A 15,503-nucleotide genomic window follows, 5' to 3' on the forward strand; every position below is an offset into this window, starting at 1 on the left:
GAGTGCTTATTAGTCTATAATTGAGTGACGAAGACTTGGGCTAAAGAAAAATTCGATCGATGAGGAGTCTGAATCAGAATTCTCACTAAAATTGTTTGTTAAATCATCTGATCTCAGCTTAAATGTTAAGAGTTGAGGAAAATAGTACCGCAACTATGGTGAATAGGCGTATTAAAACGTATAGATGAAATTCTGGCCAAAAAAATATCTGATGAAACAAATTGCTTTTTCTTGCGATCACAATTGAGAGTAATACAAACGAATTTGGATGGTATGATGTCGGTGTAAAGTCGCCGCTTCCTTTTCTACTCAGCACTTATTAGCCGAGTCGGCGTACATTCAATGCACTTCTGCCCTCTAATTTCCACGCGTTCTTTCCCCAACCGCATTTTCTATACCAAGTCTTCCTAGTGAATAAACATAGGCTTTTTCTTACAAAGATTTTCTAGTATGCTTCGGGTAACCTATGCTCTGCGGTTTTTGACCGTTAGATTGTTGGTCAACGATACAACGATCAATATCCAACAGCTAAAAACTCCGTAATATAGGATACCTACCCTTGAACATAATATAATTTGCGTTTCTTACAATACCATCTCAAGGATGCCAATCAAAGTCACTTAACAAAACACTGCAAAACATAGACCACATGTTGCTCCAAGAATACCATTTCATGAGATCTCAAGGGTTGGAATGAATGACGTCCCGGTGACGGCAGCATTCCAATCAAAAACTCCCGCGTGATTCAAATCTGAAGGTCATAGCCCTAAAAACAGAACTCGGATTGGCACCTCAAAAGTGTGAGGTTGTGAACGAAACCTTCTTCACCTGCAGATAAGTTCCACAATGAAACATTGGTGGCGCACTTCGGTGAAGAACTGTGAGCCGTTGATCAGTTGAATCCATTTCAGCAACGAGCATTTTCAACACAAAAGCTTTTTAACCAGCCCCTCACAAGAAACAGATATGGTATACAAAGTATGAAGAAACAATATCATGAATATCATCTAATACTGTAGAACATCTTAATGAGTGTGCCTAACGGCCTGATTACATCATCCGCAGGATATGTCTAACAATCAAGTGGATCCAGCTCCAAATGACAGTCCCACCCCAATTGCAGAGGTCCCCCGCTTGATTGTGAGAGCACCCCTACGGATGACTTCCCAAGAATTTCACTTATAATCAGTGTTCTAAAAAACGCCCTAGACACCTTGGAACCGAGACGATTTTGTGCAAAACAGCTGGAAAAATCAAGGTGGCTCTAGGCGGGCTAGGCAGCTGGGTGGTATTTTTTTTTTTTTTTTTTTTTTTGAGAAATTTGTTTAAAGTCTAAGTTCTAATTATACCTTGAAATTTTGTTAATTTTATAGAATAAGTGTGTTGTGTATCAACTTAAATTCCGGGATGCTAAAGATAAGTATCTTACATTACTAATTTTCCTTATTTTCCTCCTATTTTCCATTTTATGTTGTTTTAAATTGTGAACTTGTTGTACATGTGTCATCCTACAATACTTCTCACTATGGTTATATGACTTATATGCTTAATGTGTTCTTAAATTTTGGACTTGTTGGATACTCTTTTTGCATTTTATCATTCTTTTATTATCGTATCCATGGATTTCATACAAGTATAATTTTTTGTAAGTATCAATATGCATTTATTTACAAGATATACAAGAAATTTACCTAAATCCACCTAGCCGCCGCCTAGCTACCTAGGCGCTAGGCGCTAGCCCGCCGCCCGACTAGCGCCTAGCATTTTTTAGAACCTTACTTATAATTCTATGGAGAATACCAAAGCCCACCTCAAATGATAATCCCACCCTAGATCTAGACTGTTGCCGTTTCCTCCACCAAACTATTTCGAAGATGGGACAAAATGTGAAACCGAGCCTGTGAATAATTTCAGAGTATATGAGAAGTGCTTTCCGTCATAATCTAGAGATTAGCATTGCTGTCAAACAATGCGGCATAGTGACCGTATCGGCCATCCACTAAAGAACACTCACGATCCTTCATTGAGGAACCCAGTAAGATATGACTTGTGAGCTGTGCTGTACGTGTTTTCAATGTGAAACACAAAAGTCAAATCCTAATGTGATACAAGTAATTGAAATGAAAATCTACAACTGTAGGTTTCAAAGGTTAAAAGTTCTTACATAGTCATTTCTTATATAATATATATACAGAACTAGAAGAAACAGAAAATACTACTTTGAAAAACGTAGTGACTATTACATTCAACAGTGCAGTGACCGTATCAGACAGTAGAGTGGCTATCGAATTCAGAATATCGTCCAGAAGTTCAAGTTCTTAAATGGAAAAAGATATCATAGAGAAAGCACGTCCTTATTTTTGGTTAGCAGCTGTGGATGAAGAAATGTGCACCTGATATGGTTAACAATCAGCCCAAACCTGACTCAAGTATGTTCGTATAATGGAAGTTAAAGCATTCTAAGGTAACTATGCTCTAATCATTCGGCACACGCTAATGTGCTCAGCTCAAGTACACAACCTGGCTACTTCATATTCAGCCCTGAGAGAAACAATTGTTTCGAAAGACCAAAGTAAAAGTGGGTGAATGAGACATCCATGCATTCTGCGTTGATCCTACTCGAGTAACTCGGGTTCCTACTTTATATCTAAACTAGAGTACCAAGTATAAGTCAGATAATTACCTCTCTGCTCTATGTCCTCGTCTTTTGTTCTGATTGCCTACAGCACCAATTTGAAGCCTTGGGCCAGAAAATCATCCCTGACAAATACAAGAACCAACTCAACAAATCAAATCACTGAATACTGACTCACATAATAGCATATATAACAATATTGCAGCAAATTACCAATTAATCGAAATTTTGATACCCAAAACAATCACAACATAGATACTTTTGCAGATACAACCAAATGGGCAATGATATGTGAAGAAGCATGTCATTTACCTCTTCTTATTCTTCTTGTCCCCTGCTGCTTCCTGCTGCTTACGATCGTCTTGTCTACGAGGATGAACCGAAACAAGGCTTTCCATACAAACTACAGCCTCAAACAAATCTGGCAAGCCGCGAACCTTGACATGCTTAACCCTCTGGCTTTTCAGGTCAAACCAAACAAGACATTCGTGGTCCTGTTCGAACAAAACTTCGCGGTCATTCTTTGAATACACCAAAGGCCTAACGCTCTTGATTCTTCGAGTTTGCGCAACGGTAAACAATTTACTCCAAGACTCTTTAACCCCATAATCCTTCAATGTCCACACATCAACATCCTTATCTTCATATTTAGCTACAATGCAAAGACACCCTCCCAAGCATCCCACATCAATCTGACACTTACTGTCCATGTTCTGCGGCATAGGCACCTCACGAAAAGTCTCATTCGCAACGTCAAATGCAATGACCAATTCGGTTGCTGATTGATCCAATTCGAGGTTCCGAGTCACCACCCAATGCACACAACCGCTCACAAGAATCCCCATTTTTCGTGTGTAACAGAGTACATAAGGCATGTCTTCGAGTCGCTTCCACTCGTTGCTTCTCAGGCTATAAACCCTCACCTCGGACTGAAACGACAGGTAATCCAATCCGATAAACTGAGAAATCCTCACCAATTTATAGTCATCCTGAATAGCGTCGTATCCAAGACCATATACCCTCGCGCCACATAAGCACATGTTCGAATCGCGCTTTCGATCCGATGGCAGAGACGGCAAGATTCTGTACTTCTTCGTCGACGGGTTCCAGAGAGCGATGTCTTCGGCCACGTTACAGAGGCACAGAAGGCCGTTGCAGGATCCCAAAACGCGAATTCGATTGCTGTAGCACATGAGTGGATGATTGAGCTCGACGGCGTCGTTTAAGGAGTCGAAACTGATGCAGTAGAGGTCAGATTCCTTTCTGAGAATCAAACTGAGATGCGATTTGGACTCTGCCGATTGCGTGAGGTGGAGATGGACGAAGTATGAGCTGTCGATGAGCGACCGCCATGGTTTTGCAATCGACCGGAAGCGGAGGAGGCGGGCGACGGGCAGACGAGAGAGTATGTCGACGATTACCTCCGGCGGGAGTTCGGCCATGGCCATGGATGCTTGGATTTGAAGCTGCGTCGTATCGAGGGTGGATTTTGGAGTCTTCATTTCTGGAATTTGCTTGCAGGGTCTAGGGTTTTTTCACTTTCACTTTCTTTCAGAGTGTTCTTTGCAGTTGGGGGAAGGAATTCAAGTGGCGGTTTGGAGAAATGTGAGATGAGTCATGTGAGCGCGGGGTTCCTTACAAGATTTCTCGTGAGCCACGTGATGTACTGAAAAAGATGATTTTTCAGCTTAAAGGTCAACGTGGAACTCGCGAATGAGCACCACGTTCGAAGCCTATTCTTTCTCTCCCACCGAATTCAATAAAATATTTTTAAAAGTTTCGATGGTGGTCGAAGAGAGATGTTTTAGTGATACACGGCACATACATCATTTGCTAATGTACAAGTCGGATGACTTTTTTTTTATTTTATAATAACATATAACGTACCAATTACGTTTCAAATATATTAAAAAATTTATCAATAAGGAGAAGTTTGAACTAAATTATTATGATTTTCTTATTTTCTTATTATAGAATTACCTTAAATCTACCACCTCTTTTATATATATATATATTTTTTGAGAGGGTGGGGGGGACTTAACTTAATGACGTCGAATATTTTTTTTTTTTTTTAACAAACGATATTATCCACACGAAAGGAATCACATAATGGATAAGCGATAAAAAAGAAATTTGTCAAACTTGCCTTTAGCAAAAATCAAACCTAAGATTTTTCATTTATTAGTGAAGAAATCATCTCTCTTTTATCTTCTCATTTAAGTTTGAGAGTTCACAAGAGTATCTTTTCTCTCACCCAAATGTCAAGTTTGAATCCTTTTTTTTCAATAGCTTGCATAAAAAAATGAAAAATTCATTTATTTAGGTCCATAATCAAATGTTTTGCAATAAAAATGAAAAATTATCATTTAGACATATAAGACTAACTGCAAAGAAAAAGGAAAAAAAAAAAAACTATTTAACGCATCTTAGTCTTAGGTTTGTGTGATCAAATACTTTATCTTGTCACGATACAGTAAATATATTATGTCATCATTAAACAAATACAACCGATTTTATTACGAGATACCTCATGATGTTCATATCGATTTAATTTGTGCATCTGCATCTAGCATTCGATAGACCTTATACAATACGACAAGGCATGCAAAATCAAGCAATAAATCTTAGAAGAATTCAATTTTAGATGGCATGACTCTTTCTATTTTTGTGCCGGCATTTGAGTTGTCTTTGATCTGGTTCTAGGTATAAAAAGAAACAAAAGCAAAACTTTGAGAAATACTATGAATTAGTGAATTTAATATAACCTTGTGTATGATGAATTTTCAATTTGATTACGAGTCTTACGAAGCTTTTAACATGTATGTGTTTTCTTTCTACTATATTCATTATCTTTTATATAAAATTTTATGATTGCGTACCAACATAAGAATCGTCGGATATTTACAATACATAATGTTATTCATACATTTATTTTTATCCTCACATTCTTGTTAATATTTGACGATTGATTTATTTTATTTTATTCGTCCTAAAGCTTAAAATTGAGAGAGAATGTGAAACCTAAAAATAGGGTGAGAATAGCATTACCCTTTCCAATTTCTGAGTTGAGGCTTTCCATCGACATCAAATGCGATAGGTGTAGAATATTCATGGACGAAGGCACCAACTTCAATGCCTGCAAAGAAATCATCCCTTGCGAGGTACTTGGATTATTAATTCTTCTTTAATCAATCTTATTAGTGTCTTGGTTTTAGTTTTAACATAGCACCTAATGTTGATTTCTCGCTCTAAGTTTTGTTTAACTTTAAGAGAAGGAAGGAGCTAGGGTTTTCTGTTTACGCATAATATTTACGGCTTAGGGTTACCCGTGCATTTAATATCAAACAAAAAATTTTCTCACAAGTTGCCACGAATACTCCCTTTTGAGTGCTATTTTACTTTCTTATTTGCTCGCACATGATCTCTGGCAATCCAAAACCTACAGAACCACTTCCACATGATCATATTATATATGATCAGCATATAAATGTTTCTCAAACTCTGTCTCTCTCAAAGTCTGAAAGAAACGAACAGCAGTCTTTGTCCGACTGATGATAGCATGATCATCTGAATCGAAAGATATACTTACGTGTGGAGATCATGGCTGCAAGAAATGAAAGTGAGACTGAAACTTGAAGAAGAGAAATGAAAGAATTAAGTTGTTATTGTCATACGTGTTTCACGTCATCCCGTTTGTGTTGTTCACGTATTAGGTTTGAAAATTTGACACATATGTGGAGGAGTGTTGAGAATGAATCTCATATTGATAAGAGAAGGGACTTTGCATAGAATTAAGTTGGACTACTCCTCATATTGTCAATTAGTTTTATGGTAGAACTCCAACTTTGTTTAATTATTTCAAAATAAAACCAAATGTACAATGCCTCACATGGAGTGGTGCCCTACTTGTACACACGTTAACATTTCCTGATCCCGTGTGAGATACTTGGAGAAGAATCATCAAGGCCTTGCCCAGTATGTGTTTTACGTCACTTTCATTAACAAAATACATATCACTAAGAGATGATTTTTGAAGGTCTTATTTTCAGTCTCACATGTTTTATTTCGAAATTGAGGATAGTTAGAGATTGATATGAATTATTTTTACATGTCGCGATTGGATTATACTAATAAAAAAATAAGCACGTTAATAATAATAATAATGTAATTATCAACGATTACTTCATATGATTTTAATTGATAATCTTTTTATCATTATCTTAAAAAATTATCTAATATCACTTGTAAGCTTAATCTTCAGTGATAAAATGTATTTGGGTCTGCCACGTGTACATACACATCATTTCGAGGTCAAGAAAACGATATAAAAATCAAACTAATTGTGAACAAGCTTCTCTATCCCTCCACCGAACCATTCCACAGTTTCTTCATTGTTTTTTGACATTGACATAGGAAAGAGGTTATCTCCGAATATCTTTCATCAAGATTATTGGATTAAGTAATTCAAAATTTTAAATTTCATCCAATAGTAAAAAATTATTATAACTTTTAAAGAATTAAAACAAGTAAGTCGCTGGATAAAATTTCAAAGATTCGAATCGCTTGATCCCATAATATTGATGGAAAGAGATCCGTTGATATATTTCATGCTACATGGTTTATAGTACGATCATTCAGATGATAGCCTGGCTGGACCTTGCATTATTATCACGTTCAATGGTTGTGGCAATTTGTAGTCCCTTTCTGCACACGTGGCTCTGTTTCGTGGCCTCTTTGCTCGCACTAAATTTGAATGAGAGGTCACCTATTAGAAAATGTCACACATTGCCATGTTCTTGGATATAAATTTTGCTAACTCTTAAGCGAATAAATGACAATTAGCGTTCATGCACGCGCATGACCACACTAAATTTGAATGAGAGGTCATCTGTTAGAAAATATCACAATTTGCCATGTTCTTGGATATAAATTTTACTAACTTTTAAGCGAATAAATGACAACTAGCCTTTATGCACGTGCTCACACACGTGCAGAAGATATTTTTTGAATCACGACATGTTACACGTGATTTACATGTTTTAAATGTATTTATTAATATAGATAAAAATGAATAGTAAATACATTTAATAAAAGCAGTCTTTTAACTATTCAAAACAGATATATATTAATAAAAACGGTCTTTCAATTTCCATCTACATATTATTGAATTTACAATAAGATTAGAAAAAATAATATTTAATAAACAACTGATTGTTAGCCCATTGTGAAACTAAGTCCATTCCCTCCCTTTAGTGTATATAACATCGTTTGTTAAAAAAAAAAAGATCATTTGACAACCAATTGAATCACATTATTATGCATGTGCGAGATATTTTTTTTTAACTGATACTACACACCTCTTAAGTGTTTAAAAATTGAGAAATAATATTTAATATACAACCGCATGCAAAAGGTATTTTTTAAATCACAGCGCACTACACGCGACTTAGACATTTTAAATGTATTTGTATGCATGAATTGCTTCAATATTTTTTTATTTTTTTATTTTCTTTTTTTATTACTAGTGCTACATGCCTATTAACATGTTCTAAATATAACATTCATGATTTTTCTTATTTTTTATTATATTATTCTTCCCCATCACTTAGACACCATAAACTTGTCATTTGTTTATTCTTTCCTCTCTCTCATTTTATTTTTTTATTCTTTTCTCTCTCCCCATATATATTTATTTTTATTTTATTACGACCAAATTACCAAATTACCTTTACATGATTTGATATATTCTTTTGGGTAGGTTTTGAAATTTTTTGGCTGAGGGGCAGTTTGGTCCAATTATTTCTGTCAAAGGGGGTGACGCCAAAATTTTGTCCCATGCTTGATCCAAGCCACTGTTCATCTCACCGTTGGTTTTATATATAACTAGCCTCCATGCAAGTGATCACGAACATGTAGAAGACATTTTTTGAATTACGATGTGCTACGCGCGATGTACATGTTTTAAATATATTTATTAATGTAGCTAGAAATGAATAATAAAATATTAATGAATAATATATACATTTAATAAAAGCAGTCTTTTAACTAATCAAAATAGATGAATCCATATTAATAAAAGCGGTCTTTCAATTTCTATCTACATTTTATTGAATTTACACTAAGATTGGAAAAATAATATTTAATAAATAATTGATTGCTAGTCCATTGTGAGGCTAAAGTCACTCACTCCCTTTAATGTAGATAACATCGTTTGTTAAAAAAAAAATGATCATTTGACAACTAATTGAATCACATTATTATGCGAGTACGAGAGACTTTTTTTATAACCGGCACAATGCACCTCTTAAGTGTTTAAAAACTGAGAAATAATATTTAATAAACAACCGCGTGCAAAAGATATTTTTTTAATCACAACGTGCTACGCGTGACTTATACATTTTAAATTTATTTATATGCGTGAATTGCTTCAATATTTTTATTTTTTTTATCAACAACGCTATGCATCTCTTAAGACGTTTTGAACACAACATTCATAATTTTTCTTATTTTTTATTATATTTTTCTTCACCCATCACGTGGGCACCATCAATTTTGTCATTTGTTTATTATTTTCTCTCTACCCTTTCATTTTTTTTATTCTTTTCTCTCTTCCCACTTGTATTTATATTATATTTTATGATAATCAAATTATCAAATTACCCTTGCATGATTTGATATATCATTTTGGGCTGATTTTGAATTTTTTTGGCTCAAGGGCATTTTGATTCAGTTACTTTTGTCGAAGGCGGTGACACCAAGTCCCACTGTTCAATGCATCTCGCTTTATATATAGAAGATATGACAATTAGTAGCAAAATCCAATTTAATTAGCAATATCAAAATGAAAGCCAAACTTGTTTACAGCTTTAGTGATGAGTCAAAAACTTCTTACACCTAAGTTATATTATTCAAAGCTCGCACGAATGATCTGCAATACCTACATGTGATATCACATATTAAAAAAAAAACAAATTTGTCTATTACTTTATATGCTTTGAGATGCGATATTTTAAAACATTTTAATTTATAGAATTTGTTTATATTAGAGTATGTACCAGTAATATGGACAATTTGTAAATAGAAATGGCATTACTCTATAAAAATAAAAAGACTCAAACTCAAAAGACAAAACCACGGACACACTATAACGGCCAACCAATTAACCTTACTTCCTCGGACGCCTAACTAGATAGAAAAGCCTTACTTCTTTGTATACAAAACCGAATATAAAAGCACCATTTCCTCGCATTATAATATATAGTCAAGTGATTTCCGTAATCCAATCCAACATCAATAACATGGACCATCATCCAATATCCGAAGACCCCAAAACCCCGCTTCTCCATCTCCACGATCAAATCCAACGGTCGCAGAGCTTCCATTCATCCTTGAAATCCATTCTAACACTCGAGAACTTCTTCATCCTCCTCGGACCTCTTCTGTGCACCATCATATGCCTCTGTGTGAAGCTAGATGGCCCGGTGGCCAGCCAGAACATGTTGGCGGTGCTGGTATGGGTGTTTGCTTGGTGGCTCACGGAGGCCGTGCCGATGCCAGTTACCTCAATGTCCCCTCTCTTCCTCTTCCCGCTCTTCGGAATTGCCTCTGCAGATGATGTTGCCCACTCTTACATGAACGATGTTATTGCCCTTGTCCTTGGAAGCTTTATTTTGGCTCTCGCCGTTGAGCATTATAACATACCCAAAAGATTCGCCTTGAATGTGAGTCCTCTTTTCGTTGCAGTTTTCTCATGTTACCTCATTCATGCGATATATATTCACAAAATATTATTGTCACCAACAAAGCAAACATAAATATATTTTCAATAATATTGATACGTGTCACAACTTGAGATTTGGATGCTTTAGTTTCCGAATCCTACTAGGGTGAGAGCTGCATTGTGCCCGAATCCTAGCTCATACTATCTGCTTAGGGTTTTCAAAATAATTTAATTTTTGGATTCAAGCGAAATTAGGGAAGGAGAATCAAAATTTGAACTTCAGGTACATGAATAATTTATGGTAATGATAAATAGATCATTTATTTAAACTAAATTTTGGAAACTATATGACGTGGCTGTTGATAATTGAGATAAATTTTTTAATGTGCCGGAAATTCAGTTCGGTACACTAAGGGGGGTGTATCAATTGAGAATTTGAGAGACTAATGGATTTATAAATTCATGGATTTTTATGGAGTTTAATTGATTTGTAGAGATTTCATATTAAATTTTGATTCAATTCCCTCAAAATCTCATGGGAAGATGACACACCCCGCCTAAGGATTGGCACGATGAAGTCGGGTTCGGAAAGTGGTTCCGCTCGGGCCGGGATGTGACAGAAGATATGAGATTTGTGGATGCTTAAAATACACTACGAAATCTCTCCAATTCCCTCTAATTCCTCAACTTTCTCAAATTCTTTAAAATCAATTTCTAATTGAATACACTTGGAATGTTATAAACTTCTTTAAAATCCTAATTGAATACACTCAGATTTCTAAGGATTTTAATAAACTATCTTAAAATTTTAATTGAAGACACCTTAAATTTTAGAGAATCACTGAAAATCCTGATTGGATACCCCTAGATTCATTAAAATAATTAAATTCTCTTAAAATCCTAATTGAATACACCCCGCTAAATGTCATAATAAAATTTGTTAGAGTTTCTTTTTTCAAGTTTCTAACAAATTGTATTATTACACTTGATTTGACGGGCGGTGTTTGCGGCATATTAAAAAAATCTCTCGATGATTGAATTACTTCTTAAATATTGATTAACGTTTTTATTTTCTAGAATAGTATTATGCTCACCTCAATGTCTTATTTCTCTACCCACCTTATATTTACACTCATCATAAAAAAAACAAAACACACATAAACTCTTTTCCCACCTACCATTATTCCCAAAATAACCCTATATATTGCTTCTTCCAATTTTCCTTGCTTTAAACAAATATACCCTATAACTCCAACTCCAAATATCCAGAAGGGTGGTTGAGAAGGTGCGAAAGGTGCAGTTGCACAGGACCCCCAAAATTTTTGTCACATAATATTTATATGTAATAATATTCTATACTTAAAATTGCTTTTTTTTTTTAATAAAATAATGTTCTATATTCAAAAATTGATTTTGTTAGCACTTAAAAATCTCATCTTACACTCCTTATAAGAGTAATTTTTTTTTCTTTCTAAATACAAAAATTTAGAGTGTCAATAATACACCATAAAAGACGATATTTTTTCAATATTATTATATAATAATGTTACATATTCAAGTGAAACTTTAAAGTTAGAGTTTTTTAAGTTCGTTTTCTTCTTTGGTTGTTTAAGATTGAACTGCTTTTGATTATTTAGTGAATGTTATGTTTGTAACTCCTTTTACTTATTATTAATGACATTTTAAAACTTTGCAATTAGTGAGTGATAAACTTTGTTTTGATTTAAGTGATTGTTTTCTAGCTTCCAGACATTGTCTTACATTTTTTAAGACTTATGTTAAGAAGGGGCACTTTTATAAATTTCGCACAGGGCCCCCAAAATCTCAGAGATAGCCCTGTGCGAAATTTTTTTTCTTACATTTCATTTTTTGTGGAGGATGAGGTTGGGGAGGGTGGTGGTTATGAGGTTCTATAAGTTTTTTTTTATTTTTATTTTTTTTAATGTTAAAATAAGCTTTAAGTCTAGCTGTATAATAATTGTGTATGTGTTAAATTTTGGGTGGAAGTTATGTATGTGGTAATACTGTATTACCACCTAGATCCTTTTTGTGACATCCCACATCGCCCAAAGGAGTGATCCTTATATGTATATTCTCATCTCTACCTAGCACAAGACATTTTGAGAGCTCACTGGTTTCGGGTTCCGTAGGAACTCTGAAGTTAAGCGAGTAATGCGGAATAGCATTCTCAGGATGGGTGACCCATCTCGAAGTTCTCGTGTGAATTCCCAAAAACAAAACTGTGAGAGCGTGATCGAGGCCCGAAGCAGACAATATCGTTCTATGGTGAAGTCGAGCCCGGGATGTGGGGGGGCCCGGACTGGGATGTGACAATTTGGTATCAAAGCCTAACCCTGGCCGTGGTGTGCCGACGAGGACGTCGGGCCCCTAAGGGGGGTGGATTGTGACATCCCACATCACCCAGATGAGTGATCCTTATATGTATATTCTCATCTCTACCTAGCACGAGGCTTTTTGAGAGCTTACTGGTTTCGGGTTCTGAAGGAACTCCAAAGTTAAGCGAGTAGCGCGCAAGAGTATTCCCAGGATGGGTGACCCATCGGGAAGTTCTCATGTGAGTTCCCAAAAACAAAACCGTGAGGGCGTGGTCAGAGCCCAAAGCGGACAATATCGTGTTACGGTGGAGTCGAGCCCGGGATATGACACTTTTCCTTGGGGATCCTAGGAATTCCGTGATCATAATCATTCATCGTACATCGTGCTGTTAGAAATTATTTTAAAATTTAAAATTTAAATGAAATATAAAATAGTACTTAACAAAAATTGACCACACGATGTATGATAAACGGTCATGATCATGGGATCCCCAAGAAAAGGATCCGACGAGGATCATTTTCCAATAATTTAGAGTAATGATAGGGAGACTAAATTTTGAAAACTAAATGACATGTAAGTTCATGATTGATTTATTACTTAAGCGTTGATAGACGTGCTCATTTCTATTGGTGACATATAATTTAGTTTGCTAATTTAATCTCCTTGCATTACTCAATAATTTATCCTAATTGTGGAGGGATGAGCACTCTGACGTGTTCTATGGAGACCCCTTGAATCCGCCATTGCTGCTGCTGGGAATATGTGGGACCGCAGCATTCATCAGCATGTGGATGCACAACGTGATAACTGCCGTGATGATGATGCCCGTAGCCACCGGCATTCTCTGGCGATTTCTGACGGGTCCCGACCAGTCCGTGGTTGTGAGCAACTTTTGCAAAGCGGTGATTCTGGGGGTGTTATACTCCATAACCATAGGAGGGATGAGCACTCTGATGGGGACCGATGTCAATCTCATATTGGTTGGAATGTGGAAGACCTATTTCCCACAAGCAGCTCCGATCACCTTCAGCACCTGGTTCTGTTTCGTCTTCCTTTCGGCATTGTTGATGTTCTTGGCTTTGTGGGGTTTGCTTTGCTGCTTGTATTGCTCAAGGAGTTCAGGCCAGGCTCTCTTTGTTTATTTAGACAAAGCCCATTTGAAGGAGGAGCTCGAATTGCTAGGTAGGATCTCTCAAACTTAGAGCAACTTACGTGCAATCAGCATCAAATTGTGGTGTATCCAAAATCAATCACGCATTGTCGTGTGTGAATTTTTTGATGATTAAAATTGCTTCTAAATAAATTAGGCAAAAAAAATTCAAATGTGTCTTTGAGGGAGTAGGACTTTTAATAAAAAAATCAACTTGTTTATAATGAAAGTACTGATATTAAAGCGTTGATGAGAAAAAATGTTTCTTACAAAAGCAATTTCGAAAAAAACCACTCTTTTTTTATAGCAATTGTTGTGGATACCCCAAATGCCATAATAAAATAGCTAACACATGGTATCACCGTATTGATCATGTTCTTGTTTGCTTTTGGTCCAATGTTCAGTATCCAATCTTAGGCACTAGAGAACACCTTCTGTGTAATTGTATTTCCAAATCAACTTACAATTGTTGATGCGGCAACCGGCAGGTCCAATGGCTTTTGCTAAGAAGATGGTACTGGCTTTGTTTTCGGTGCGTCCCCAAGTACTCAGTTTCGCATAGTTTTTGAGTATGGATGTGTCCTCCAGTTATTATGACTAGCATTTTCTGCAGATGCTGATTGTTTTGTGGATGACAAGAAGCATAACGGAGGATATTCCGGGCTGGGGAGTCCTCTTCAACGGGCATGCCGGAGATGGAACTGTCAGTGTGAGTATTGACATTTCTTCTTATGTGTTCTAACTTTAAGCACGAAATAGCCTTATAAACAGACCTTTCATTGGATCAAATTTTCAAGTGTGACTTGAAATGTTTGTAGGTTATGATTGCAACTTTTTTGTTCACAATTCCAAGCCAAAAACAAAAAGGTGAGAAGTTGATGGACTGGGAAAAATGCAAGGAGCTACCCTGGAATATCATATTGTTACTAGGTGCTGGTTTAGCCATAACTGACGGAGTTCGATCCAGTGGCCTTGCTAATATATTATCCGAAACCCTAGCTTTTTTGGAGGCAGTCCCATATGTTGCAATTGCACCTGCTGTGTGTCTCATAAGTTGTTCCATCACTGAGTTGATCATATCAAACAATGCAACAACCACGCTTATTATTCCTCTCCTAATTCAAATTGCCAAACGTATGCATGTGCATCCTCTCCTTCTGATGATTCCGGGTGGCATTGGGGCACAATTTGCTTTCTTGCTTCCTACGGCAACTCCTTCAAATACCGTAGGATTCGCCACTGGCCACATTGAGATCCAAGATATGATCAAGATTGGCTTGCCATTGAAGATTGTTGGGATTGCTGTGTTGTCCCTTTTGATGCCCACTCTTGGTATCATTCCTTTTCTCTTCATTATTTAGCTCACTTAAATTTTGATCAGTTTTCATCTTCACTAGTTCTACGTGATGTTGAAGTTCATAAGTAACTATTGAGTTTTGGCTATTGCAGGAGCTTATGTATTTAGGACAAGTGAACCAGTTCAGTGACTTGAAAGTTCAATACTGTTACAATGTCTCACAAAATCTCAGTGCATAACAAAAAGTAGAACATGTTTCGTTAGCGATAGTCTTATGATCCCATTCATTTGTGAGGCTATATGTGATTGTGAGATACCTATATGAATTCGAAACACGATTTTAAATTTACATTTCATATATGAT

The 15,503-nt window shown here is 36.1% G+C and overlaps 2 protein-coding genes across 7 annotated transcripts; one reads left to right on the forward strand and one right to left on the reverse strand.

Moving 5' to 3' along the window:
• Nucleotides 1-207: 207 nt before the first annotated feature.
• On the reverse strand, nucleotides 208-4,380 carry LOC125480366 (F-box protein CPR1-like). 5 transcript variants are annotated; one of them, XM_048591120.1, is made up of 3 exons: nucleotides 2,948-4,380; nucleotides 2,684-2,760; nucleotides 208-828 (listed from the first exon to the last, which is right to left on the reverse strand). In XM_048591120.1, exons 1-2 carry the CDS (start codon nucleotides 4,135-4,137, stop codon nucleotides 2,721-2,723), a joined length of 1,230 nt encoding a protein of 409 aa, XP_048447077.1. In that variant the 5' UTR covers nucleotides 4,138-4,380; the 3' UTR covers nucleotides 208-828; nucleotides 2,684-2,720. The 5 variants fall into 5 exon arrangements, with proteins under 5 accessions (XP_048447077.1, XP_048447078.1, XP_048447079.1 ...); XM_048591121.1 differs by having other exon boundaries at nucleotides 208-878; XM_048591122.1 differs by lacking the exon at nucleotides 208-828 and adding an exon at nucleotides 1,624-2,054.
• A 5,401-nt stretch (nucleotides 4,381-9,781) lies between these two features.
• On the forward strand, nucleotides 9,782-15,497 carry LOC103942769 (tonoplast dicarboxylate transporter-like). Of its 2 annotated transcripts, none has more exons than XM_048591292.1 (6): nucleotides 9,782-10,356; nucleotides 13,397-13,874; nucleotides 14,331-14,374; nucleotides 14,456-14,551; nucleotides 14,661-15,174; nucleotides 15,292-15,497. In XM_048591292.1, exons 1-6 carry the CDS (start codon nucleotides 9,934-9,936, stop codon nucleotides 15,327-15,329), a joined length of 1,593 nt encoding a protein of 530 aa, XP_048447249.1. In that variant the 5' UTR covers nucleotides 9,782-9,933; the 3' UTR covers nucleotides 15,330-15,497. The 2 variants fall into 2 exon arrangements, with proteins under 2 accessions (XP_048447249.1, XP_048447248.1); XM_048591291.1 differs by having other exon boundaries at nucleotides 10,239-10,356; nucleotides 13,390-13,874.
• Nucleotides 15,498-15,503: the final 6 nt, after the last annotated feature.

Source organism: the organism of the source record quoted next, unplaced genomic scaffold (assembly GCF_019419815.1).
Source record: "Pyrus x bretschneideri cultivar Hongxiangsu unplaced genomic scaffold, Pyrus_bretschneideri_v1 Contig33, whole genome shotgun sequence".
In the NCBI taxonomy this organism is placed as follows: domain Eukaryota; kingdom Viridiplantae; phylum Streptophyta; class Magnoliopsida; order Rosales; family Rosaceae; genus Pyrus; species Pyrus x bretschneideri.

Bases quoted from the DNA above. Each gene is read 5' to 3' on its own strand.
- LOC125480366 (XM_048591120.1), bottom strand. From the start codon at position 4,137: ATGAAGACTCCAAAATCCACCCTCGATACGACGCAGCTTCAAATCCAA. The intron at 2,761-2,947 runs GTAAATGACATG...TGTATTTGTCAG, and splicing joins GACAAGAAGAATAAGAAGAG to GGATGATTTTCTGGCCCAAG.
- LOC103942769 (XM_048591292.1), top strand. From the start codon at position 9,934: ATGGACCATCATCCAATATCCGAAGACCCCAAAACCCCGCTTCTCCAT. The intron at 10,357-13,396 runs GTGAGTCCTCTT...TGGAGGGATGAG, and splicing joins CCAAAAGATTCGCCTTGAAT to CACTCTGACGTGTTCTATGG. The intron at 15,175-15,291 runs GTATCATTCCTT...TGGCTATTGCAG, and splicing joins CCTTTTGATGCCCACTCTTG to GAGCTTATGTATTTAGGACA.